Source organism: Microcebus murinus, chromosome 8, assembly GCF_040939455.1.
Source record: "Microcebus murinus isolate Inina chromosome 8, M.murinus_Inina_mat1.0, whole genome shotgun sequence".
In the NCBI taxonomy this organism is placed as follows: domain Eukaryota; kingdom Metazoa; phylum Chordata; class Mammalia; order Primates; family Cheirogaleidae; genus Microcebus; species Microcebus murinus.
In genome coordinates, this window is record NC_134111.1 from 48,794,620 (window position 1) to 48,820,622 (window position 26,003).

Here is a 26,003-nt window from a genome sequence, read left to right on the forward strand (position 1 = left end):
AGTATAAAACTAGCATTGAAATTTCTATGTGAATGTGTAATTTTTTTCCACATTTTCTTTATGAAAGAGAAATGCATAATAAAAATTGAAAACAGTTTACCATTATGCTCGGTAAATTGCATAAAAATTTCTAGTACGTGAGAAAAAATTTTAAACCATCTCATTGATTTTTATGCAGATGAAACATTCAAATAGAGGCACATAATGGCTGGCTGGCCCACTTTTTTTAATTTCCCATTTTTTATTTGTATATATTCATGGAATATAAGTGCAGTTTTGCTATATTGATATACTGCATTGTGGTGAAGTTGGGGCTTCAGCGAATACATACACCACTGAAGCGACATACATGTATCCACCAAGCAGCCTCCCATCATCCATCTTTTTTTGGAATTGATGAGTGGGCTCAGGTAGCCTTAGTCCGATGCCTCCATTGTAATATTCCCCATCAGTCTCTCACTTGATGGTTTTAGCAACTCCTGATGATTCTTGCCTAAATCGGTTATTTCATAGGTGCTATAAAATACTGATTTTAGAAAAAGCTTACCTAGTTACAAGAGATGAATTCACCTTCCATTTTATTAGATGGAATGTTTCTATAAAGAACTTTCCCATATTGGCCTGGCGCAATGGCTCATGCTTGTAATCCTAGCATTTTGGGAGACTGAGGCAGGAGGATCACTTGATGTCTGGAGTTTGAGACCAGTCTGATCAAGGCGAGACCCTGTCTGTACAAAAAATAGAAAAATAAGTTGAGTGTGGTAGAACTCATAATAGTCCCAGCCACTTGGGAGGCTGAGGTAGGAAAATAGCTTGAGTTCAGAAGTTTAAGGTTGCAGTGAGCTATGATGATGTCACTATACTTTAGCCCAGGCGACAGAGAGTGAGACCCTGTCTCAAAAACAAAAACAAAAACAAAAAAACTTTCCCATGTAAAACTATTTGTTAACCCTGAAATATAGTTTGGCAGGATGAATGCTTGATTCTTTTCTGATTTATAAATTTTCAAAGTAATGGGTTGATACCCTGGCTTCCAGTGGTGACCAAGAAGTTATGGTTGTTTGTCTATTTTATAATCACAAGGATTTTTATATATTTGATGTGTTTCACTCCATTTTAGTCATTCTTTTAAATACAAACCTTTTAGGTTTGTGAGAATCCCTCCAGGTTGACTGCTCTTCTTTCGACATGAGCCTAGTAGTCTTTGATAGTATCTTTGCTTTCTGGTATAACAGATTGGCCCAGGTATATTCTGTACATTTTTTGCTCTATACCTGAAATCAACCATCTCTGTAGTTCCTTTTAATGGCAAATGGTATTTAGAGACCACCCTCTAGGGTACTAGGCTATCATTGCTTATAGCCCAGTTCAGTGAACACAGTTGGAAAATATTTATTTTAAAGGAAAAAAGATCTTGAGTTCTTACTGGTATTTCTAATTCAAATCTAAGATTGCAAGATTCTATTTTTTTTTTTCAGTGCACAAAGCTAAAAATAATTATTATCTGATCCTTTATAGGAAAAGTTTGCTGAGCTTGATTTACACTATTCCTGAGAAAAGGGGTGTTCAGGCCAGACAAATTGTTATTATTTTAAATTTATTTTTTAATTTCTATATATTTGTGGGATACAAATGCAATTTTGCTACATTGATATATTGCATTGCGGTGAAGTCAGAATCTTCCGTAAAGCCATCTTTCGAGCAATGCATGTTGTACCCACCAAACAATCTTCTATCATCTACCCACCTCTAACCCTGCCCCTCCCATCCAACTCTTTGTTGTTGTTCATTCTACACTCTACTTCCATGTGTACATATTATGTAGCTACCACTTATGAGTGAGAACATGAGATATTTATCTTTCTGTGTCTGAGTTGTTTCATGTAAGATAGTGTCCTCTACTTCCATTCATGTTGTTGAAAAAGACATGATTTCGTTCTTTTTTATGGTTGAATAGTATTCCATTCTGTTATATGTACATTTTCTTCGTCTAGTCCTCTATTTATGTACACTTAAGTTGATTTCATATCTTAGCTATTGTGAATATTGCTGTGATAAACATACCAGTGCAGGTATCTTTTTTATATATTGATTTCTTTTCTTTTGGGAAGATACCCCATAGTGATTGCTGGATCATATGGTAGTTCTATTTTTAGTTCTTTGAGAAATCTCCATAGTGTTTTCCATAGAGGTTGCATAATTTACATTCCCACCAACAGTGTGTAAGAGTTTCCTTTTCTCTGCACCCTGGCCAACACCTGTTATTTTTTGTCTTTCTAATAATAGCCATTCTGATTGGTATAAGATGATATTTCATTGTGGTTTTATGCTTTTCTCTGATGATTAATGATGTTGAACATTTTCTCATATGCTTATTGGCCATTTGTTTGTCTTCTTTTGAAAAATGTGTATTCATGTCTTTCGCCCACTTGTTTTTTTTTTGTTGTTGTTGTTTTTTGTCTTTGTTGCCCAAGCTCGAGTGCAGTGGTGTCATCATAGCTCACTGCAACCTCAAACTCCTGGGCTCAAGTGATTATCTTGCCTCAGCCTGCCAACTAGCTGGGACCTACTGATACCACAGGCACATGCCACCAGGCCTGGCTAATGTTTAAATTTTTGTAGAGATGGTGCAGCAAACAAGGTTTCTAAGCTTAGTATTGATTAATTTAAAGTTTAAAGTACTGACATAGATACTATTCTTTCCATAATACTGATTGCTGAATTTTGTTCATTTCAAATCCCAAGATTTAATGCACATTTAAGATAGTAGTAAATGCTGTGAACATTTTTCCAGTACTTCATGCTAGGCATTTTTGTGCTTTGCATATATAATCTTATTTAATCATCACAGCAACTATATATACTAGGTATTGTTGTTATCCCCATTTTTATATATGAGGAACCTGAGTCTTAGAGAAGTTAATTAACATGTTCTTTAGGTGGCACAGAGGTGCTGAGGAATAAAGCTGGGATTTGAATCCAAATGTTTCTGATTCTAGAGCCTCCGTTAACTTTTACTGTATGTTGAATATTCTATAGGTTTGGACAAATGTATAATGACACGTGTCTGCTGTTCTAGTATTACACAGAGTGTAATATTTTCACTGTCCTAAAAAACCTTTGTGCTCTGCCTATTCATCCTCTCCTTCTACAGCCTCCAGCAACCACCAATCTTTTTCTTCTTTCTATAATTTTGCCTATTCCAGAATGTCACATGGAGTCATACAGTATATAGCTTTTCAGATTTACTTCTTTCACTTAGTAATATGCACTTAAGATTCCTCCCTATCTTTTCATGGCTTGGTACCTCATTTTTTTTTTAGTGCTGAATGATATTCCATTGTCTGGGATGTACCACAGTTTATTTATCCATTCACTAATTGAAGGACATTTGGGTTGCTTCTGAGTTTTGGCAGTCATGGGCAGGTTTTTTGTGGACGTAAGTTTTCAACTTTTAGAGGTAAATACTAAGCAGTGTGATTAGTGGATCATGTAATAAAAGTATGCTTAGTTTTGTAAGAAACCAAACTATCTTCCTAAGTAGCTATACCATTTTGCATTCCTACCAGGAATGAATGAGAGTTCCTGTTGCTCCACATTTTCACCAGCATTTGATATTGTCAATGTTACAGATTTTGGTCATTCTGATAGGAATATAGTGATATATCATTGTTTTAATTTGTGTTTCCCTAATATATGATGTGGAGCATCTTTTTATATACTTATTAAGCATTTGTTTATCTTCTTTGGTGACATATCTGTTAATGCTGTGGGACCATTTTTTAATTGGGTTAATTTCCTATTGTCAAATTTTAAGAGTTCTTTGTATATTTTGGATAACAGTCCTTTATCACATGTGTCTTTTGCAAATATTTTCTCCCAATCTGTGGCTGGTCTTCTTGTTATCTTAATATTGTCTTAAGCAGAGCAGAAGTTTTAAATTTTAATAAAGTCCAGCTTAATAGTTACATCTTTCATGGATCATTCTTTTGGTGTTATATCTAAACGATCATCACCATACCCAAGGTCATCTAAGTTTTCTCTTATGTTATCTTCTAGTAGTTTTATAGTTTTGTGTTTGACAGATAAGTCTGTGATCCATTTCAAGTTAATTTTTGTGAAAGGTGTAAGATAGAATAATTTTTTAGCAGGTGGATTTCCAGTTGTTCCAGCACCATTTCTTGAAAAGACTATCTTTTTTCCATTGTTTTGTCTTTGTTCCTTTTTCAAAGTCAGATGACTGTATTTATATTCATCTATTTCTGGGCTCTCTGTTCTGTTCCATTGATCTATTTGTCTATTCTTTTGCCAATACCATACTTCTTGATTAATCTAGCTTTACAGTAAGTTTTGAAGTCAGGTAGCGTCAGTTCTCCAATTTTGTTCTTTTCCTTCAGTATTATATTGGCTATTCTGGGTCTTTTGCTTCTCCATAGAAATTTTAGAATCAGTTTGCCTATATCCACAAAATAACTTGCTGGAATTTTGATTGGGATTGTATGAATCTATAGATCAAGTTGTGAAGAACTGACATCTTGACAGTATTTAGTCTTCCTATCCATGAACATGAAATATCTCTCCATTTAGTTAGTTCTTTGATTTCATTCATCAGAGTTTTATACTTTTTCTCTTACAGATCTTGTGCATATTTTGCTAGATTTATACCTAAGTATTTCATTTTTAGAGTGCTAAAATTAAATAATATATTTTTGTTTATTTTCTAATCCTACTTGTTCATTGCCAATATATAAGAAAGTGATTGTACCTCTGTAATATGCTGAAATAAAAAAAAATTAAAATTAAATAAATTTTTTTGAAAAAGAAAGTGATTGGCTTTTATATATTAATTTTGTATCCTACAACCTTGTTGCAGTCACTTATTAGTTATAGGAGATTTTTGGTCATTTCTTTTGGATTTTCTACATAGATGATCATGTAATCTGTGAACAAAGACAGCTTTACTTCTTCGCTTCCAATCTGTATACCTTTTATTTCCTTAGGAATATTGCATTAGCTTGTACTTCCAGTATGATATTGAAAAGGAGTGGGCAGAGGAGACATCTTTGCCTTTTCCTGTTTTTAGTGGGAACAGTTATATATTTTAAAACATTAAGCATTTTAAAAGATAGTTATCATAATGTTGGTATTAATCAAAATCTGTGGTTCTCTTTTCTACAGAGAGGTGCATCCATTCATTCATTCATTCCGATTATGTGCCAACTATGTGCTAGGAAAGATCCATTTCTGTGTCCTTAGAATGGCTGTTTTTATCTTAACTAGCCAACGAGTGCCAGGTTGTTCTCTGATTATTATTATTATTGGTTTTTTTTTTTGAGACAGAGTCACGCTTTGTTGCCAGGCTAGAGTGAGTGCCGTGGTGTCAGCCTAGCTCACAGCAACCTCAAACTCCTAGGCTCAAGCAATCCTGCTGCCTCAGCCTTCCATGTAGCTGGGACTGCAGGCATGTGCCACCATGCCCGACTCATTTTTTCTATATAAATATATTAGTTGGCCAATTCATTTCTTTCTATTTATAGTAGAGACGGGTTCTTGCTCTTGCTCAGGCTGGTTTCGAACTCCTGACCTCGAGCAATCCGCCCGCCTCGGCCTCCCAGAGTGCTGGGATTACAGGCGTGAGCCACTGCGCCCAGCCCTGTTCTCTGATTATTATCAGAAAAAAAATCTTAACCAAAAAAGTATCATCACTTAAATACTTTTGGCTAATATGATAGATAAAAAGTAGAATCCCAAAGTAATAGAAATTTGATTTCTGGTCAAATTAAGTATTTTTTAATTTATTAGCTATTTATGTACACTTTTGGGAATGGTATATTGAATCTCTGTCCATTTTTCTGTTGGCATCTTATTTTTTTAAATTGTCCGAATGATCCTTTATGGTCTAAAATATTAAATCTTATTTTGTTATAGTTCAGATGTTTTTCAACATATATTTGCCTTTTAATTTTATAATTACTTTTCTTAACATATTAAAGTTTTAAGTTTTCATGTAGCCAAATCAATCAGACCATATATTTCATATTTTTTTACTAATACTTTCATACGTAGAATGCACATCCCATCTAAGATCTGATTTTTACTTTTATAACCAGTATTATGGTGTGTTCTCAGTCTTAGGATTTGCAATATCCACCTCTATTTTCTTTTCAGAGTTAAAAAAAAAATATATATATATATATATAATATATACATATATATATATATATATACACACACACACATATATAAAATGTACTTGGAATTTATTTTCACCTGTAGTATTAGGTGAGGACCTAAAATTTATTTGCAAATAACCAGTTAATTTTTAAAGCAATTTAATATCCCCTTTATTAAATATTGTTTCTGTATTATAGGCCTGATTAAGAGCTTTCTTCTTTGTCTTTTGACCTATAAACCTACTTCTTTGACAATGCCATGCTAGTTTGCTCATTGAAGCAATTTATTATGTTGGGTTAGGTCCCCCACCCCCCATTCCCCACCTCCTGAATTTCTTTGCTATGCTTACCTATTTATTCTACAGATGATTTTTAGAACATTTTCTAAATGCTTTTCCTCACTTGTGATCTTTATATACAGTTTCCTCAACTAGGAACATTCTCCATTCTTTTAATTCATTTTTTGTTTCATACTATTGTGTGCATATTATTTCAGTTATGAAGCATTTGTAATTATACATGCTTAGCAGTATATAATATAAAGGTGTACTACATTTTTAACAAGGTATATATTAATATAATAGAGGATATAATCTTAAGTATTGAGTTTTTACTTGCATATGGAGATTTGGTCTGATTTTAAGTAATATTTGAAGGCCACATGCAATAATAATAATAACCAAATAAGTAATAATAGCAAAAAGCAATCCACCTCTAATTTTGAGAAAGATTACTTCTATTATAAAAAAATTCCTATCATGTAATGTAAAATAAACAAGAATCTAAAATTCTGTTAGCACTTTAAGCTCTTCAATTACTTATACTGTCTCTATTTTAATAAATTATATTTAATTTTCTCATTTGGGGATGCTTTTCTGTACCTAAAGGCTCTGTAATTTGTTGGTCTTTAGGCTATGATTCAAGAAGTTCTCAAGCTTGTTTGATTTTTATGCAATAAAGTAGGTCTTTGCATAATAGTGAAACTGGACTAGCCTAAATGGATCAATAAAGTTCCTTCTAATTTTAAGCGAGAATCCTTTAATCAGCTGTTATATTTAATGTAGCAGTTTGATAATCAGCTGTTATATTTAATGTAGCAGTTTGATAATCCATAATCATTTGCTACCTGTTTATTTGTTCATTCAGCCATCCATTTTCTCATTAATATTTCATTTATTTATTCAGTGAGTTTTAGTAATTTAATTCAGCATCAGGATGTAATGATAAACAAGATAATTCCTGCAGAAGCTTCTTCCAGACACTAACAATGTAGAGAATAAATTAGAGGGACATAAAATTGGAAGGGATTGAAGAGTTAGAAGACAGTGGCCATAGGAATAGTGAAGAGAGAATGAAGGTATAGTCATTTGAACTTAGTGCCAGTTAAATATGAGCTCATTTTTAGGTATATTGAGATTGAGCTGCCTGTTGGATATGTAAGTGAAGATAATGTGTATTCAAGAGAGTCATGGCTGGGCATGCAGACTTAGGAGTCATCAACATATGGCTGGCAATTGAAGTCATGGTTTAGGAGATCTTTCAGAAGAGTCCTTAGTGTGAAAAGAAAGGGAAAATTGGAGCCTTGGGGAACAATAGTATTTTGGGTTGGTCAGAGGAAGAAGAACCTGTGGGGCCGGGCGCCGTGGCTCATGCCTGTAATCCTAGCACTCTGGGAGGCCAAGGCGGAGATCACTCGAGGTCAGGAATTTGAAACCATCCTAAGCAAGAGCGAGACCCCTTCTTTACTAAAAATAGAAAGAAATTAATTGGCCATCTAAAAATATATAGAAAAAATTAGCTTGGGCATGGTGGTGCATGCCTGTAGTCCCAGCTACTCGGGAGGCTGAGGCAGGAGGATTGCTTGAGCCCAGGAGTTTGAGGTTGCTGTGAGCTAGGCTAATGCCACAGTACTCACTCTAGCCTGGGCAACAAAGTGAGACTCTGTCTCAAAAAAAAAAAAAAAGAGTCAAGGAAATATATGAGTCTAAAAGATTATATTTTTAGGCAAAAAATATGACCCCTGGCCGGGCGCTGTGGCTCACGCCTGTAATCCTAGCTCTTGGGAGGCTGAGACGGGCGGATTGCTCAAGGTCAGGAGTTCAAAACCAGCCTGAGCAAAAGCGAGACCCCGTCTCTACTATAAATAGAAAGAAACTAATTGGCCAACTGATATATATATAAAAAAAAAAATTAGCCGGGCATGGTGGCACATGCCTGTAGTCCCAGCTACTCGGGAGGCTGAGGGAGGAGGATCGCTTGAGCCCAGGAGTTTGAGGTTGCTGTGAGCTAGGCTGACGCCACGGCACTCACTCTAGCCTGGACAACAAAGCGAGACTCTGTCTCAAAAAAAAAAAAAAAAAAAAAAATATGACCCCTAAATTTTTCTTTTGAGATTCTTTTGAGATGTTTTTAAAAATTTCATTTCTGTTCCACAGACATATATGTGAAATATGAAGTAAATCAGGAAGAAAAGATATACAGTACTATCTAAAGTGACTATGCATTTTTCTTTTAGTCTGGGAAATGAAGAACAGCAGCCTGAAGTTCCAATTCTTTATCATGATGTAACATCCCTTTTGCTCATCCAGATCTTAATGATGCCACAACCCTTACACAAAGGTATGTCTTTATACTTCATATTCTTAGATTATGTACTATATATTATGAATATTCCAGAGATTATAGGAAAAAATATAGCAGTGAGTCTGGATATTATTTTATCATAAATATTATTTTTTTCTATTAGTAAGTAATAGAAAAATAATAATCATATCTATGAAGATAACAATGACATAAAAATGTTTTTAAAAAATTCTGTGAGTTTATTCCTTTCAGTTTTTTAGTCAACAAGACATAAAGACATGGGGAAAACACTCTGAAAACCTTTTTTTTTTTTTGAAAAAATTGAGGTGATAATACAAATGAAAAATTAAAGAATAGAGCAAATTGCTAGCCTTGATGCCTTCACTCTATCTACATGCACACATATTTCTATATAGTAGTAATCATAGTTATTCAAAAAGTGATGTCCTGTCATTTTAAATTAGCATTAGTGTTATAGCATTGTGATATTAACAGCATTAATATTATATTAGCAACATTTTAATTATTGCTCCATAGTCTTTCTATAGGGTGTCCCAAAAGTCACTGTACATAGGGAAAATGGGAAATTACAGCTTTTTATTGATGCATATTCAGTTTCAGACTGTGTTTTGGTACGTCATCTTTATCCAACCATTGTGCCAAATGCTTGTGATTATCAAAAAGAATCCGTTTTTCATCATACTTAACAATATGGTATAGAAATGGTTTGCCTGTATGTAGTGACAGCAAACAAAGGCAAGTTCCCAGACAATTTCTCTTCTGACACTCATTTAATTCATGTGATACCCATCTATTCAGATTCTTTATCTTGCCCATTTATTTTAAATGGTCCAATATTGTTGGAATAATAACATCAAACCTTACTGCTATTTCATGCATGGATTGAGATGGATTCACTTCCACTACAGTTTTCAGTTTATCATTATCCACCTTGGTCTCAGGTCATCCACATGGCTCATTTTCAAGATTATAATCACGAAAATAGAACTTCTCAAACCATTGATGTACTGTACATTCATTAGCCACATCCTTTCCAAACATTTGGTTGATATTTTGAGCTGTCTACACAGCATTGGTTTCACGACGGAACTCATTAAAAAATAACATGAATTTGTGACTTATCCATGGTTTCACAAAAATTGCTCTAAAAAGTTTTTGAAAGATAATCACAAGCCACACCATGTATTTGAAACAATGAGGATGTATGTTCACAATAAAAATAAAACAAGTGTCAAAGTGAAATGTCAGAGGTATCAACTATGAAACTTAGTAGTAAGGAAATCAGACATTTCATACTTAACCTAATATTTAGCAGTCATTAAATTTGCCTGTGTTAGTACTGCCTTTAAAACGCTTGTTTCATACTAGCTCTTAAAATTTCATAATTCAAGATTGGATTATCTATAGATTGGATTATAGGGCTGCTATAAAACACATTGTATAATATTTTGCTCACTGTCATTAGTGACGAATTCCTTTTAGAATTTAGGGTCAGACAAAAAAATTTCCATTCTTTATTAAATTTTTTAGTCTTTCACACATTGAGAACTCAATAGAGACCTTAACTTTAACTGTGAGGAAGTTCACAGCTTAATTATATTGTTACTTTAATTTTACTGAGACAGATTTTTTCAGTAAGGTGGGAGTTGTAAATTAGGGGAGACAAGAGTTAATATAAACTTTTGTATTAGCATATTAATTATATAGTTACTTTAATTTTCCTGAGATAGCTTTTTTTACTAGGTGGTGAGTTAAATTAGAGGAGACAAGAGTTGTTAATATAAATTTTTCTTTTCCACCCTCTGTTGACATAAGAGTTAACAGTTGGTAGTCTTTATCATGTCTTTTTTTTAATTGTAAGGTGTTTTTATTTTATTGTAAGGTGTTTTTATTATAAGAGTGTGTATTTGTGTAGCTGTTTAGTTATTGGTTGTTATTAGAAAAGAAAAAGAGAGGGAGGAAAATTTTATTATATATACTAGACTATTAAATGGTTCTCATGGTTTGAAAAATAGATTGGTACAGAAACCTACCTGGACACCTCTTAACCTCTTAAGGTTAGCACTATTTTTAGGTTAAAAGACCCCTTTACCCCAATTGTCTCATCATAAGTTCAAATTAAATATGCTAAAGAGAAGTTTTTGTTTTTCTTTGATCTCTTATGTCTTTGTATCTTACCTACATAACACCTGTCATATCATTGGCCTTTAGAGAATAAGCTTGAAAATAACTTCTGATACATCACTCTCTTCAGGTATTTATGTTTAGTTCTTCATGTCCAAGGGGAAGAAATGTTTATAACTTAGGATTGGGTTTTTCTGTGTATAACATAGAAGAGACCAAAAATAACACAGTAGCTTAAGATAGAAGTCCATTTTTCTTTCATGTAGAAAGAAGTGTGAAATAGGCCGGCCAGGTGCTTCTACATTACCAACTCCAACAGATTCAGATTCTTTTTTTTTTTTTTTTTTTTACATTTTAGATTCTAAAAACAGAAGGTAGTTGGTGTTACAAAACCTTATTTTATCTCCTTCCCACTGAGATTTGCCATGGGACATGTGACTACCCCTGTGGTGTTCATTGTAGGCAGGAAACTTTTCTTTTTGGTTTTGAGAGTCTTAGGTTCACACACAACTGGTTTGTATGAAATTATAAGTTTTTTACATTCAAGAAAAGTGGAAAAGTTTTCTGACAACACTTTGGATCTTACATTTGTTTTTAAAAGCGTGTGAGCCAAAGAAAATATTTGCCAGAATACAACCTCTCATATACAAGTACTCCCAAACTGAGTAGGACATGACAAAAGCCAATGAGGGTGGAGAGGGAGCTTGACCATAACAAATTCTTAATGGTGTGACTGTCATCTTCCTGTACCAAGGTAATTGCTAGAGTTCCAGCCATCACAGTCTAGTTTAAGGCACTGGAACGAGAGTTGACAGAGGAACTTCAACTTCTTTTTAAAGAAGAACTCTTAAAAGATCTATACTCAAAACTTGTATCTCTCCCTGGCTAAAATCCTTTTTTTGTTTTGAAGCTCCAGAGTTTAAAACATAAAATTACCATATTTTTTGGGACAGGTCAGTTATTCAGGTTCGGATCATGTTGCTGTTCTTGAGGAGCTTCACAAATCTGTTCTCAACCATACTTTATAGGATAGAGACCTCTGGAGTCTGTGGAGCATCTGGTACTAGTGATTATAGACTATCCACTGCTTCCGAGATGCCTTACACAGGACCCATGGAAGAGAGAGAGAAAGACACTTATTATTTTTCATTAACTTTAAGAAAGAAAATAATCTCAGTTTTGCTTTGTTACAAACTGAGGCTTTAAAAATAAATTTTATTTTAGAATGTTTCAAACATATATAATGGTAAAGAGCAGAATTTAATGAAACCCATGTACCTACCAATTACCAACTCATGGTCAATCTTGTTTTATTTATATCCTCACCTATGCCCTCTTCCCTTCCACTCATAGTTATTTTGAAGCAAATTTCAGACACCCTGTCATTTTATCTAGACTTCAGTATGTATCTTAGAAAGATAAGGATTCTTTCAATAAACATAACCATGATACTATGAACACACTTAAAAAGGAGCAGTTATGCCTTAATATCATTAAATACCCAGTCAGTGTTCAGATTTCTATCGTTGCTTATTGTACATGATTTCTTATAGTTGGTTTGTTTGACTCAGAATCCAAACCAAGTCCACGCCTTGCATTTGGTTGTTATAATATCGCTTTTAAATCTATGGATTGCCTCCCATTCCTTTTCCTCTTACATTTTATTTGTTGAAGAATCTACGGTCTTTTTCCTTTAGAGTTTTTTCAGCAGGAGACATAATTTCCACTTGTCTCTCTTTGTGTAACATTAGCAGGTGTTTAGCAGGTGATTCCCTAGATTTATTCCTTAATTATTTCATTTGTTAAGTGGAAATCTTATCAAGAGAAACATTTCCAATTTTTTCTATAGTTTACACTTTGGTAGAGTTGATACAGGAAATGTAGGTTATGTGCTTGATTTTTTATTATTATTATTTTTTTGAGTTAGAGTCTCACTCTGTAGCCTGGGCTAGAGTGCCATGGCATCAGCCTAGCTCACAGCAACCTCAAATTCCTAAGCTCAGGCAATCCTCCTGCCTCAGCCTCCCGAGTGGGACTACAGGCATACACCACCGTGCCCGGCTAATTTTTTCTATTTTTAGTCGTTTGGCTAATTTTCTTTCTATTTATAGTAGAGATGGGGTCTCGCTTTTGCTCAGGCTGGTCTGGAACTCCTGAGCTCAAGCAATCCTCCCGCCTCGGCCTCCCAGAGTGCTAGATTACAGGTGTGAACCACCGTGCCCGGCCTGTGCTTGATTTTTTTACTTACTGGTTTTCAGAAAGATGACTTTTTTTTTTACCTTTCTTCAAAGATGATTGCTTTTTTATTTTTTAGTAGTATTATAGATTCATGGATTTTAACATATTTGATATCTTTCAATCCCACATTAGAATAATAACTGTTTAAATACTTCAGGTTGACTTGTGTCCTATTGATATGACCTCAGCAGTCTTTGATAGCTTCTTCAGACCAAGGCTTTATAGTCTGTGGTTCCAGAGTTCATTAGAAGGTTTCAGGGAATCCATAAATCTTCCCAAATGGTATAGAAAACTTTATATATATATGTAAATTTATTCTGAGTAATTCCATTGCTCTTACCCTATTTTCAAAAGGAGCTTGACATCTAAAATTTAATTATTTATAAATTCTTCTGAAGACTCCTAGCCATAGACAAATAAATAGTTCTATAAGGACTAGTAGTAAGGAAGTTACTTTTGCAACTGTAGAATTAGCAGATTACAGTGGGATGAGAAACAAGGAGGTGAGAGAATAGAAATAGTGAGCAGAGAGAACTGCCAAAAGTGAACGCGGAGAGAGCAGAAGCTATACATGGAAGTACAGTAGTTCGTTTTAGCTGCAGTTTTGTTTTTTTGGTTTTAGTTACCTATGGTCAACTTTGGTCTGAAACATTAAATGGAAAATTCCAGAAATAAACAATTTATAAGTCTTAAATTGTATACCGTTCCGAGTAGAATGATGAAATCTCATGCCCTGTCCTGCCTGGGAAGTGAATCATCCCTTTGTCCAGCAAATGCATGCTGTATACACTACCTGACCGTCAGTCACTTAGTAGTTGTCTGTGTTATCAGATATACTGTTATGATATCACAGTGCTTGTGTTCAAGTCACTGTTATTTTACTTAATGATGGCCCAGAAGCATTAAGATTAGTGATGCTTGCAATTGGGATATGCCAAAGAGAAACTATAAAATTCTTCCTTCAAGTTATAAAGGTGAAAGTTCTTGACTTAATAAGGAAAGAAAAAAAAAAATCATATGTAGAGGTTCCCTACGATCTACAGTAAAACCACCTCTACAGTAAAACCACCAGTTAGTGGTAGCTCACACCTGTAATCCCAGCACTCTGAGAGGCCAAGGTGAGAGGATCTCTTGAGGCCAGGAGTTCAAGACCATCCTGGGTAACATAGGAGACCCTGTCTCCACAAAAAATAAAATAAAAGCATTAGCCATTGTGGTGGTTCATGCCTGTAGTCTTAGCTACTTGGGAGACTGAGGCAGGAGGATCACTTGAGCCCAGGAGTTGAAGGATGCAGTGAGCTATGATCACTGCATTCCAGCCTGGGTGACAGAGTAAGATCCTGTCTCTAAAAAGAAAAAAAAAAAAGATCTATAGTAAGAATGAATCTTCTATCTGTGAAATTATGAAGAAGGAAAAAGAAATTTGTGCTATTTTGCTATCATATCTCAAATACTCAAAACAGCAGAAGTATGGCCACAGTACAGTATTTTGAGATATTTTGAGAAAGAGACCACATACACATAACTCTTCTTGCAGTTTATTGTTATAATTGTTTTATTTTATTATTAGTTATTATTAATTTCTTACCATGCCTAATTTCTAAATTAAACTTTATCATAGAAATATATTTACAGATAATCCTTGCACAAGGTGAAAATTGGGAGCACTATCTTTCCCTCCACCCCATGCACAGTTGAAAATCCATATATAAGTTTTGACTCCCCCAAAACTTAACTACTAATAGCCTACCGTTTACTGGAAGCCTTACTAATGATAACATAAGCAATTAACATGTATTTTGTATGTTATATGTATTACATATTATAATATTACAATAAAGTAAACTAGAGGAAAGTATTATTAAGAAAATCATAAGAAAGAGAATATATATTTACTGTTCATTAAGTGGAAGTGGATCCTCATAAAAGTCTTCATCTTCATCTTTATGTTGTGTAGGCAGAGGAGGAAGAGGAAGAGTAGGGGTTGTTCTTGCTGTTTCAGGAGTGGCAGAGGTAGAAGAAAATCCTTGTATAAGTAGACCCACAAAGTTCAAACCTATGTTGTTACAAAGTATAGTATATATAGAGTTCAGTACTATCCACAGTTTCAGACATGCACTAGGGGTCTTGGATAAGGGAGGAATACTATAATTCAAAGGGGTTATTTTTTATTTTTAAGATAGAAAGTAGTGAGTGTGCTTAAACCTTTGCCATTTCTCCATTCCTTATTCAATAACTCCTGGTGGTCCTTTACCTTAATTGTTACTTCCTCCTGGAAGCCTTTCTCTTGAATATCCTTCTTCCCTTTTCCATGATAATCTGGCCATAGTTTTGTTTTGATACTTGTCTTACTGTCATAATAGTAGATTTTCTTTTATCTCCCTCTCTAGACTATCAGTTCCTCTAGGGCTAGCACCATCTTATGTGTATTCCTAGTGCTTACCTGGTATATAATATGCTCAGTAAATGTTTGTGGGATAGAATGGATGTGTTAAGTATCCAACAGTCTTCTAGCCCAGGCAGTAGAGTGAGATTCTGTCTTAAAAAAAAAATTCAATGGTTTTATTTTCTGATAAATTACTTATTTTCTATTTTGAAATTCAAGAAAACTATTACTTTCATTTGAATCTTTAGATCTTACTTCTATATAACGTTCTTTGACAATGTTGCAGTTTATTAGACTCATAATTCAATTGCCTGAAATATACCCAAGGGAACAGCATTAACTACTTATTAGTCGTTAGATGGACTTGGGATCTTTTCTTGGTTCTGTGTTGATTAAGGCCAATGAAGTCTTATTAAATTGGATTCTTCACTCAGTCAAAAAGAAAATAGTTTTGAGCTTATCACACAGAAAAGTATATCACAAATTGATTTTTGTTGTAGGCTAGACTTTTTGGAGAGGATCAGAGCACACACAGTTAGTAACTCCAGATCATAAAAGAGAAGATTAAGAAGATTTGATGTTTTCATGTAGTACGTGCAGAGTACTTTATGGAAGCAGTGGAATAGTATATATTTTTACAAAAAAATTTCATAATTTTAGGAAAAGAATAAAATGTCTAATACTATCTTCAGATCATGTTCTGCTTACTTGTGTGCTCTTCCACTAGGGGTTTTATTGTTTTATATGTATGCTACCTAGTCCTAAAAGAAACTACAGTCTGTTTGCTTCTAAGGCATTTCAAGTAAGTATTGATCATCCTTTGTTCAACCTCAGGTATTTTGATAGTGGTTTTTTGTTTGTAAACACATTAATTTAGAGATTTCCAGTACTTTTTCTTCTTTTTAAATTTCGATAATTGTATTTGAAGGGCTTTGCTCTCTGTTGTAACCTTGGAAGATGGCAACCAGTTGAGCTAATATAAACATCGTATGAGTGAGTCTTTGTTTTTTCTGACATACTGGTTTCACCTGTGGCAAGCATTCTATAAATAAATATTTGTTAAATGAATGAGTGAATATGAGAACTTAAGCTTAAGCTGTGACTTTAAACTGCCACTTTAAATGGAGTTATCCTTTGATGTCTGTGGGGGATTGATTCTAGGACCCTACCCATGGATACCAAAATCTGTAGATATGCAAGTCCCTTATATAAAGTGGTGTAGTATTTTCATAACCTACACCTATCTTCCTGTATACTTTAAATCATCTCTAGATTACTTGGAATACCTAATACAATGTAAATGTTATGTGAATAGTTGATATACTGTATTTTTAAGGATATAATGAGAAGGAAAAAAGTCTGTACTTGGTTAGTATAGACACAACCATCCATTTTTTCCCCCAGATATTTTTGATCACGGTTGGTTGAATCCATGAATGAGGAACCCATGGATATGAAGGGCTGACACTATTTTTAAAATGATGATGATCAAGATGGCCAAATTGCTAAAAAACAAAATTTATGCTTTTCTACAATGAAAACTAAAATATAATAGCTATCATTTCTTTTAGTGCATTAATTCTCTTTAATCAAAAAACCATACAGTTTACACTGAGAAGAAGCTATATGTGAATGGTGTTTCTAGGCAATATAAATGACTTCTTGGTTAGGATCTTTTTGTTTGTGATGAGTAGACAAATTCTATAATTTTTATCATTCTATTAAAACATTTAATTTAATGATGGAACATTCTTTTTGACTTCTTGACTTTGATGTTACTGCCCTTCCCTGGTTCTCCTATTATCTCTTTTTCTTCTCATTTTCAGGCTCTTTTTCATTTACTTCTTTCTGTCACCACTCTTTTAATTGTTCTTTAGTACAGGTCCCCTTCTTTCTCAATTTTATCTTCTTTCCCATAGCTTCAACTACACCTATTGTCTGATGATTCCCAAGTCTCTAGCTCTAGGCTTTACAACTCCCCAGTGAGTTCCAGACCCAAAATTTTGCATATGCCCCAAACTCAGCATATATAACATGAAGTTAATTTTCTTCCTGTCCAAACCTGTTCTCTTCCTCTATTTCCCATTTTAGTCAGTGCTACTACCATCTACCCTTTGTACAATGAGATAACACCATCACCCTCTACCTACAAAGTTCTACCAAATCATATAATTTCTATTATCTAATTATTTCTATAATTTGACCCATTCTTTCCATCCTTATTATTCTTCCTTAGCTCAAGGTATTCTGAAACTATATGGAGGTTCCTGAAAAAACTAAAAATAGAACTACTATATGATCCATCAATCCCACTTCTGAGTGTATATCCAAAGGAAATAAAATTACTTTGTTAATGAACTCCCGTGTTCATTGCAGCTTATTCACAATAGCTGAGATACAGAAACAATTTATATGTCTGTCATTGGATGAATGGACAAAGAAAATGTGGTATACAAATATAAAAAAGAAGGAAATATTGCCGTTTGCAACAACATGGATAAACCTGGAGAATATTACGCTAAGTGAAATAAGGCAGTCACAGATAAATACTGCATGCTCACACTTATATATGGAATCTACACAAGTTGAAACAGAGTAGAAGCATGGTTACCTGGGGTTGGAGAGATGGAACAAATGGGAAATGTTGGTCAAAGAGTACAGACTTTCAGTTATAAGTTGAATAGTTCTAGAGATCTAATGTTTAACATAATGACCAGAGTTAATAATAATACTGTATTGTATGCTTTTTAAATTTGCTAAGAGAATAGACCTTAAGTATTTTCAGCATACACACAGACACATACAAAGTTAACTATGAGAAATGATGGGTATATTAATTAGCTTGATTGTGGCGGTCATTTCACAATATATACTTATATATCAATACATCACATTGTATACCTTCAACATATACAATTTTGTCAATTATACCTCAGTAAAGCTGGAAGGGGAAGATCATTCTGCTGTAATAAAGAAAGTAGATCACAGGGGGTGAAGATGTGATACAGATAAATTGTGCAGAAAAGAAGGGCTGTCTGCTATCCTTTGAAAGACCTGCTTACAAGATTGAGCTTTGACTGGCATCTGGGAATTTGGATTTTTGGTGGAGCCCCACCATTCCTAGAACATATAAGAGTGTCTCACCATGCCTAAACTGTTTTGTACAAATAATGTGGTTTATGCTGAACATACGTCCCTTCCTCTTGGGAGTCTGGAATTTGGGTATGTGCTGGCCATAGGGTGCTTACATGACGCCGATGAAAACCTTGGACTCCAAGTCTCTAATGAGATTCTCTGGTATACATTTTACACATGCTGACATAGCTTAGTGGGGGAGTCAAGCAGATTCTGCATGACTCTGCTGGGGAGAAGACTGGAATTTTCCTTTGGACTTCACCTACTTTGCCTTTTTCTTTTGCTGATTTTAACTTGTATCCTTTCACGGTCATAAATCATGACAGCTGTGAGTATGACTTTACTGGGTCTTGTGAGTCCTCTAACTCATTAAACCGGGAAGTGGTCTTTGGGACGCCCATCACAACCACTTCAGCTAGGATTATAGGTATGGGCAAGAAAAGAGGGAAGTCTGGTCTAGGGGTATTGGAATTAGCTAGAGATATTTAAAAGGTAGAATTTAATATTCTAATATTAATATTACTCTTCTAATATTAATATTTAAAAGTAAAATTCACAGGACCTCATGATTATTTATGTGGGGAGAAAGAGATAGGAAAATATCAAGGATGTCTGTAAGTTTCTGACTCTAGCAGTTGATTTAGTGGTAGTGTCCATTTACTAGGGGAGGAGCATAATATAACACTGAACCTGAAGAAAAATGATCCATATGGATTCAAATTCAGACCTGGTTGCTTATTAGCTTTAATAACACAGACATTATCCTCTGAAGCTCAGTTGTCCAATTGAGACTGTTTTGAGACACTTGAAGAAATTTATATTTACCTAAGTTATTAGGTAATATAAATGTTAATAAAGCTTCCATTTATTAAGTACCTAATATGTATCAGAAGCTGCCAAGCACTTTACGTATTATTACTACTATAATAATACAAATATTGTTACAGTTTTCATTGAATTCTGAAACCCAGTTAGTAACCTGAATATCAGGATTTTTTTTTTTTTTTTACTTTATAAGATCTGTATCACATTAGGGATAGATGATGTATGTGTTGGTTTTAAATACTAAGACTCCCAAACATTGTTATTGAGCACTTGAAGTCCAGTAAGGGGGTTTGCCAACATTCCCCAGCTATTCCAAAGTGAGTGGCATTAGCACTTTGGTCTTCTAAAGAGAGCACTCTTTCCTCTGTGTTCATTGCCTCTTGTTTACATGTTCTGTGGATGAATAGAGGGACGTTGCTTTCATAATTTCACATGTTAGACAGAAATATAATAATACACATTATAATTTTATTTTATTAACTGCTTAAGTGTTGAACAAAAACCAATTATGTGTGCAGGGAAAAGCATGTATTTGTTATCTGAAGTACAAAATGTCTAGATTACAAAGAAGTAATGATTTTTTTTTTCTCTTGTAGATCACTTCACCTGCATTGTGAAGGTACTTTTTACCCTCCTATACACACAGGCTCTTGCAGCACTTTCAGTTAAATGCAGTGAGGAAGATAGGTCAGCCTGGAAACATGTGGGAGCTCTCAAAAAGGTTAGTCTCTTTTTTGAATTTGTCATTTAATAGTCTGGTGAACTCATTTAAGTTGACAATATGAGTGAATAAGAGTAGGTATCTGAAAGACAAAATCAAATTAATAGCATTTTTATTGAAAATGGAGCACCTACAGGCTAAAAATAATTAAAAGTGTTTTCCTTGCACAATGAGGCCTTCTACATCTGTCTTTAAATCTTGGCCTTTGTCCCTTTATATTTGGACAAGTTTTGTTTTGTGTTTGCTGCAAGTCTTGAACTTAGAGAAGTTATAAAACTTGTGCCAACAAAGTGAGCAGATAATAAAGTATCTGCACAGAATTCCCTATTTTATTTATGTCACTTTTTCTTCTCATTGTCCCTAGTCCCAGTCACAATCCAAAGATGGCTTTTGATTCACCCCTTCTAAATTTAAAAATCCTAGCCTTTTCTTAATCATGCCTCTTTACTATTGATACTTTGTTCATGTTAGAATATATATGTTGTTAGCAAACTCAAAGGAGTTCTCTTTAAATTAAATTATGTAAACAATTTAGAAAAGTTATGCTAATTAAATGTAAGTACTTTCAGTGGCTTGAGAACAAATGAGATACACTACAGAGCCAAAGAACTAACTGGTTTGGTTAGTGTTTTGGCTTAGAGAAAGATAAAAGAAGAAAATAAACTTCAGTGTTTATTTGTTGAAGTTGATAGGAAAAATATAGATGAGGTGTAAATTGAACCTTTTTATTGGCTCCCAGAATCTTAAGGTTGCTTCTTAAACCTCAATAAAAAGTTTTTCTTAAAATCATATTTATTTGTATCAAAGGAAAGAAAACCAATTATAAATAAATAAAATATATTCAATATAACCTTCATTTTTATCACCAGTTTACTCCCTAATCACAATAATTGTACAAAAATTTAATATAGTATCACAAATTTCATATGTCTTAATTAGGGATATGTGTTGGTTAGCCATCAAAGCCAAGAACTAGGCCAGTCTCCTGGCACTAAATAGAGCTGTTACTTTTTTGGTCAAGACATAGCAACTGTCTAAGTCTTAGCTTTCTCAAAGATTATAATGAGAGGTTTACACCATATGATTCATAAGGGCCCCTTTATTTCTAAATTCTGTTATTCTAAATTCTCAAAATGGATTTCTGTCTTCTTCTTAAATGATTTTTCCCCCCCTTGTCTAGTTGATTCTTGGACAATTTTGTCTTTTGTAATTATCTTTTTTAAAAAATACATATATTCTTTAAATTTCTCTGACTGTAATCTAATCTTATATTTGAATTTTTAGTATTTAAATAACATTTAAATCAAGTATATTGGGTTTCTATGCTATATCATAATTTAAATATGTTTCCTTAGTAAGCTGTCTAGTTATGAAAAGTTATACAATTAAAACATTTGCTGATATAATTTGGGTCTAAATCTATTCATTTGAATGTTTAAAATGAGAACTGAAGGACAAAAGTAGACAATTATAAATCTATGATGGAAGAAATGAGGTAATTTAGGTAACTATTCTGTCAGGGTTTTCTCAATTTCATGATTGTTAGCTATTTTAAAAAACACTTAATAAAACAATATGAAACAGATTCTTATCAGAACATTAATTATATTAGCTTATAATCATATAAATTTAGTGAAAGGAAACAAAAGATTATGATAATCTGTAGGTTGGTTGGCCACATTATTAGCTTTTTCTACAATAGATATAAACATTTAGATACATAGCAGATTGTAAATACCTATAATAGCAACAACTGTAAATGTACTACACCATTTTACATGAAGGACTTGACCATGTGCAGATTTTGGTGCCCACAGAGGATCCTTGAACCAATTTCTTGCGATTCTGAGAGATGACTATATTTATGAGTGATGAAATATACCAATATGACCTCTGTAACTACTTTAGGTTTCTGCACCATTCATTCTTCCTTTTTTGTTTCACTTCTTTCATCTTCCCTCTTTTCTCACCCCCTTTCTTCCTTCCTTCATTCTTTCATTACAACTCTTTAATTCCTTTTGCTTAGGTGTGATAATTCTAATGAAAACTTGTTTTTTTCCAGATCTGATTTGGCCTAGGGTAATAAAAATGTAGGTACTATATATTTTTTGAAGGGATATTAGAGTTAATTTCATAATGAGGTTTAGTTTCTACTGCAAAAAACCATTATTACAGTTACATTGTGCTCTTTTGGTCAGTGGAATTTCTGCTAAGAGTCTTTATACTAGAATTTCTTAATCTGGGATCCTTGGATAGATTTTATTTTGTTTTATTTGCTGGGGAATGGGATTATAGCATCTAGAATATATTAAAAGGGCCTATCACTGGAAAAGTTTAAGAAACAATATAATTTAGACAAAGCATTCTACCTAACACAGACTCTCTTGCATCTCACAAGTGTTGATCTTTTTCTTTATTTAAACCACATACTTTGTCACCTCTCCCTTAGGATTCTTCTGATCTTGATTTTATGTCTTTTATCCATGTTTTCAGAAATCCTCTTTCCTAAGCTTCGCAAGCCTACTCTTTCATTTATTTAAACATTGCCTATATAAAATACGCCTTCTTTTTTTTTTTTTTGAGACAGAGTCTCACTCTGTTGCCCAGGCTAGAGTGAGTGCCGTGACGTCAGCCTAGCTCACAGCAACCTCAAACTCCTGGGCTCAAGCAATCCTCCTGCCTCAGCCTCCCGAGTAGCTGGGACTACAGGCATGCGCCACCATGCCTAGCTAATTTTTTTTTTTTTTTTTTTTTTTTGAGACAGAGTCTCACTTTGTTGTCCAGGCTAGAGTGAGTGCCGTGGCGTCAGCCTAGCTCACAGCAACCTCAAACTCCTGGGCTTGAGTGATCCTTCTGCCTCAGCCTCCCGAGTAGCTGGGACTACAGGCATGCGCCACCATGCCCGGCTAATTTTTTAATATATATATCAGTTGGCCAATTAATTTCTTTCTATTTATAGTAGAGACGGGGTCTCGCTCTTGCTCAGGCTGGTTTTGAACTCCTGACCTTGAGCAATCCGCCCGCCTCGGCCTCCCAAGAGCTAGGATTACAGGCGTGAGCCACAGCGCCCGGCCGCTAATTTTTTATATATATATTTTTAGTTGGCCAATTAATTTCTTTCTATTTTTAGTAGAGACAGGGTCTTGCTCTTGCTCAGGCTGGTTTCGAACTCCTGACCTTGAATGATCCACCCGGCTCGGCCTCCCAGAGTGCTAGGATTACAGGCGTGAGCCACCACACCCGGCCTAAAATACTCGTTCTTAATATTTCTGTATGTGTGAAATAAAATTATTTTTATACCATCCAGTACTCTCTGGTGAGAAGCATTCTCAATATAAGCTGTGAACGTTATATTATATTTAACTTTCTGATCTAATGTAGAATTTGCCATGTATAAAAGAAGTGCTTAAAATGTAGATGATAGTAAGGTTTAAAAGCTAATTATCACTCAATAGTTTACTTAGGTGATCTGTTGCTATACTCTGCAAATCTTTTACTCAGAAGCATATACTGGATTTGGGAAGCTTTTAGGCTGGATTCTATATTTGGAGAAACTTAAATATGCCACATTGATTAATAAGTAGCAAATCTATAGTAATATTTTCTTTTGAGCTTTCTAAAATTTTGAGTTTAAGTGAATTCAGCCTATTTAAAAAGTAACTTGATTAAATCAAGTTTTTAAAACATATTACTGTTTGATATTCAGGGGTATTGATTCTTATGAATTGTATGTAACCTACAGGTCATATTTGCCAAATGATCATACAGTTGATTAAGTAGTCAAAGGGGGAGCAAGTCACATGATACAAGGAGAGCAGTTGTAGAGTCAGGAACATTTGTATAGTTTAGAATCAGGATATAATGCTGCATGGGCTGAGTTGAATATAGCAAAAAGCAGAGAAGCAATTTAAAAATAATTCAAAGAACTGATTATCAAAAGAAGTACATCCAGGCAAGTTCCAAGGTCAGAAACTTCAATATTTCCAAAATAAATTTCATCAATTAGCATGTATTTATTGCTCAGGTTTTTGTTATGCAGAAGGATACATGGAAAATATTAGAGAAAACATAGCTCCTGACATTTTGGAATTTACAATCTAGTTGAAAAGAGCAAAATAACGTGAATGAGGAAATGAGGAACTATAGAAAGACTGAGTATCATCAAATTACAAATTCTGTGGTCCGGGCCAGGCAGGTGCTGTGACTCACTCCTATAATCCTAGCACTCTGGGAGGCCAAGGTGGGAGGATCGCTCAAGGTCAGGAGTTTGAAACCAGCCTGAGCAAGAGCGAGACCACGTCTCTACTAAAAATAGAAAGAAATTAATTGGCCAACTAAAAATATATATAAAAAAAGTTAGCTGAGCATGGTGGCACATGCCTGTAGTCCCAGCTACTCGGGAGGCTGAGGCAGAAGGATTCCTTGAGCTCAGGAGTTTGAGGTTGCTGTGAGGTAGGCTGACGCCACGGCATTCTAGCCTGGGCATTCGAGTGAGACTTTGTCTCAAAAGAAAAAAAAAATTCTGTGGTCCAAGAATATCAGTGCCTTAATAGTTCAGTATAAATTTATATTCCATGGTGTTTATTCAATTCATATATTTTAGTATTTTTAAACTATAGCTAATGAGTAGAATAAATGGCGTCATAGCAGTTATGACTTTATCCCAATTAATAGTTTGCTGTAATTTATATGTTATACTTTCCTCTAATATTTCAGAGGATGTAAAAAAAAGATGCATTTCCTTATGTGTAAAGATTTTATTGAAGTAAATTTGAATTTATAAATAACCATTATTTTTCCTGTCTTCTAAAAATAGAAAATAGTCACTGAGATTAAGTTATAGACTTATTTAATGCAGGTATCTGTACATCCTGTAATACATATATTATCCTATTTTATTTTTGCGGTAAATTATTTTAACAAATCCTCTTCAAGGAATTTGAGGGAAATTGTAAAAGAAAAAAAATTGTGGTCCATATTTTCTTTTATTACATGCATATGTTATATGCATATATTATACCACTATAATGAGTGTATATATACCTTTTTTGGGTGCTTTTCACGTAAACATTTTCCATATAACCCAAATTTGTCATATTCACTGCCTATAATTGTGCTTTTGAGTGGATATTGCATAATTTAGGTAACAGCCTCATTTTTGTTGGTCTTTTTTTTCTTTTTCTTTTTTGCTATTATAGTGCTGCAGTAAATGTCTTATACATTTAATGACTTTTTCCTTTTGGATTATATCCTTAGGAAGAATTCCGAGGAGTGGGAATTACTGGGTCAAAAGACATGATTTACATATGTTCATTTACATATAATTATGAAATTTATATGCTGTCTTTGAAAGAAGTATTAGAATAGCTTTGACCACCTACCTAGTTTCATTGTAAATCCAGAGGGTATATGGTTTTACTCAGATTTTGAAGAATTAAAATACAAATGTTTAAAAAATAATAATCACAGTTTTTTTTAATTTTTTTTATTTTAGCGCATTATGGGGGTACAAGTGTTAAGTTACATATTGCCCATGCCCCCCTCAATAGTCATAGTTTTACTCATTAAAAAGTATTTTCAATATAATTTTTTTATAATTTTCAATTTCTGATGTCACTAATATTTTAACTTTTTCCAGAATATGTGTGATGCAGAAAAGTCTTATGAAGTGTTACTGAGCTTTGTGATAAGTGAACTGTCTAAAGGAAAGTTATACCATGAAGAAGGAACTCAGGAATGTGCAATGGTAATGCCTTTTCTAAAATCAGATATAGTGATTACTTAGTAAAAAATTTAA

At 33.9% G+C, this 26,003-nt stretch overlaps 1 protein-coding gene across 4 annotated transcripts in view; it reads left to right on the forward strand.

Moving 5' to 3' along the window:
* Nucleotides 1–26,003, forward strand: part of UBR3 (ubiquitin protein ligase E3 component n-recognin 3) — a 192,554-nt gene that overhangs the window by 152,304 nt on the left and 14,247 nt on the right. For all 4 annotated transcript variants that reach the window (XM_020288393.2, XM_020288395.2, XM_020288397.2 and 1 more), the window contains 3 exons: nucleotides 8,689–8,792; nucleotides 20,082–20,206; nucleotides 25,845–25,952. In XM_020288393.2, coding sequence (XP_020143982.1) covers nucleotides 8,689–8,792; nucleotides 20,082–20,206; nucleotides 25,845–25,952 — 337 coding nt within the window. The remainder of the gene's footprint in view (nucleotides 1–8,688; nucleotides 8,793–20,081; nucleotides 20,207–25,844; nucleotides 25,953–26,003) is intronic.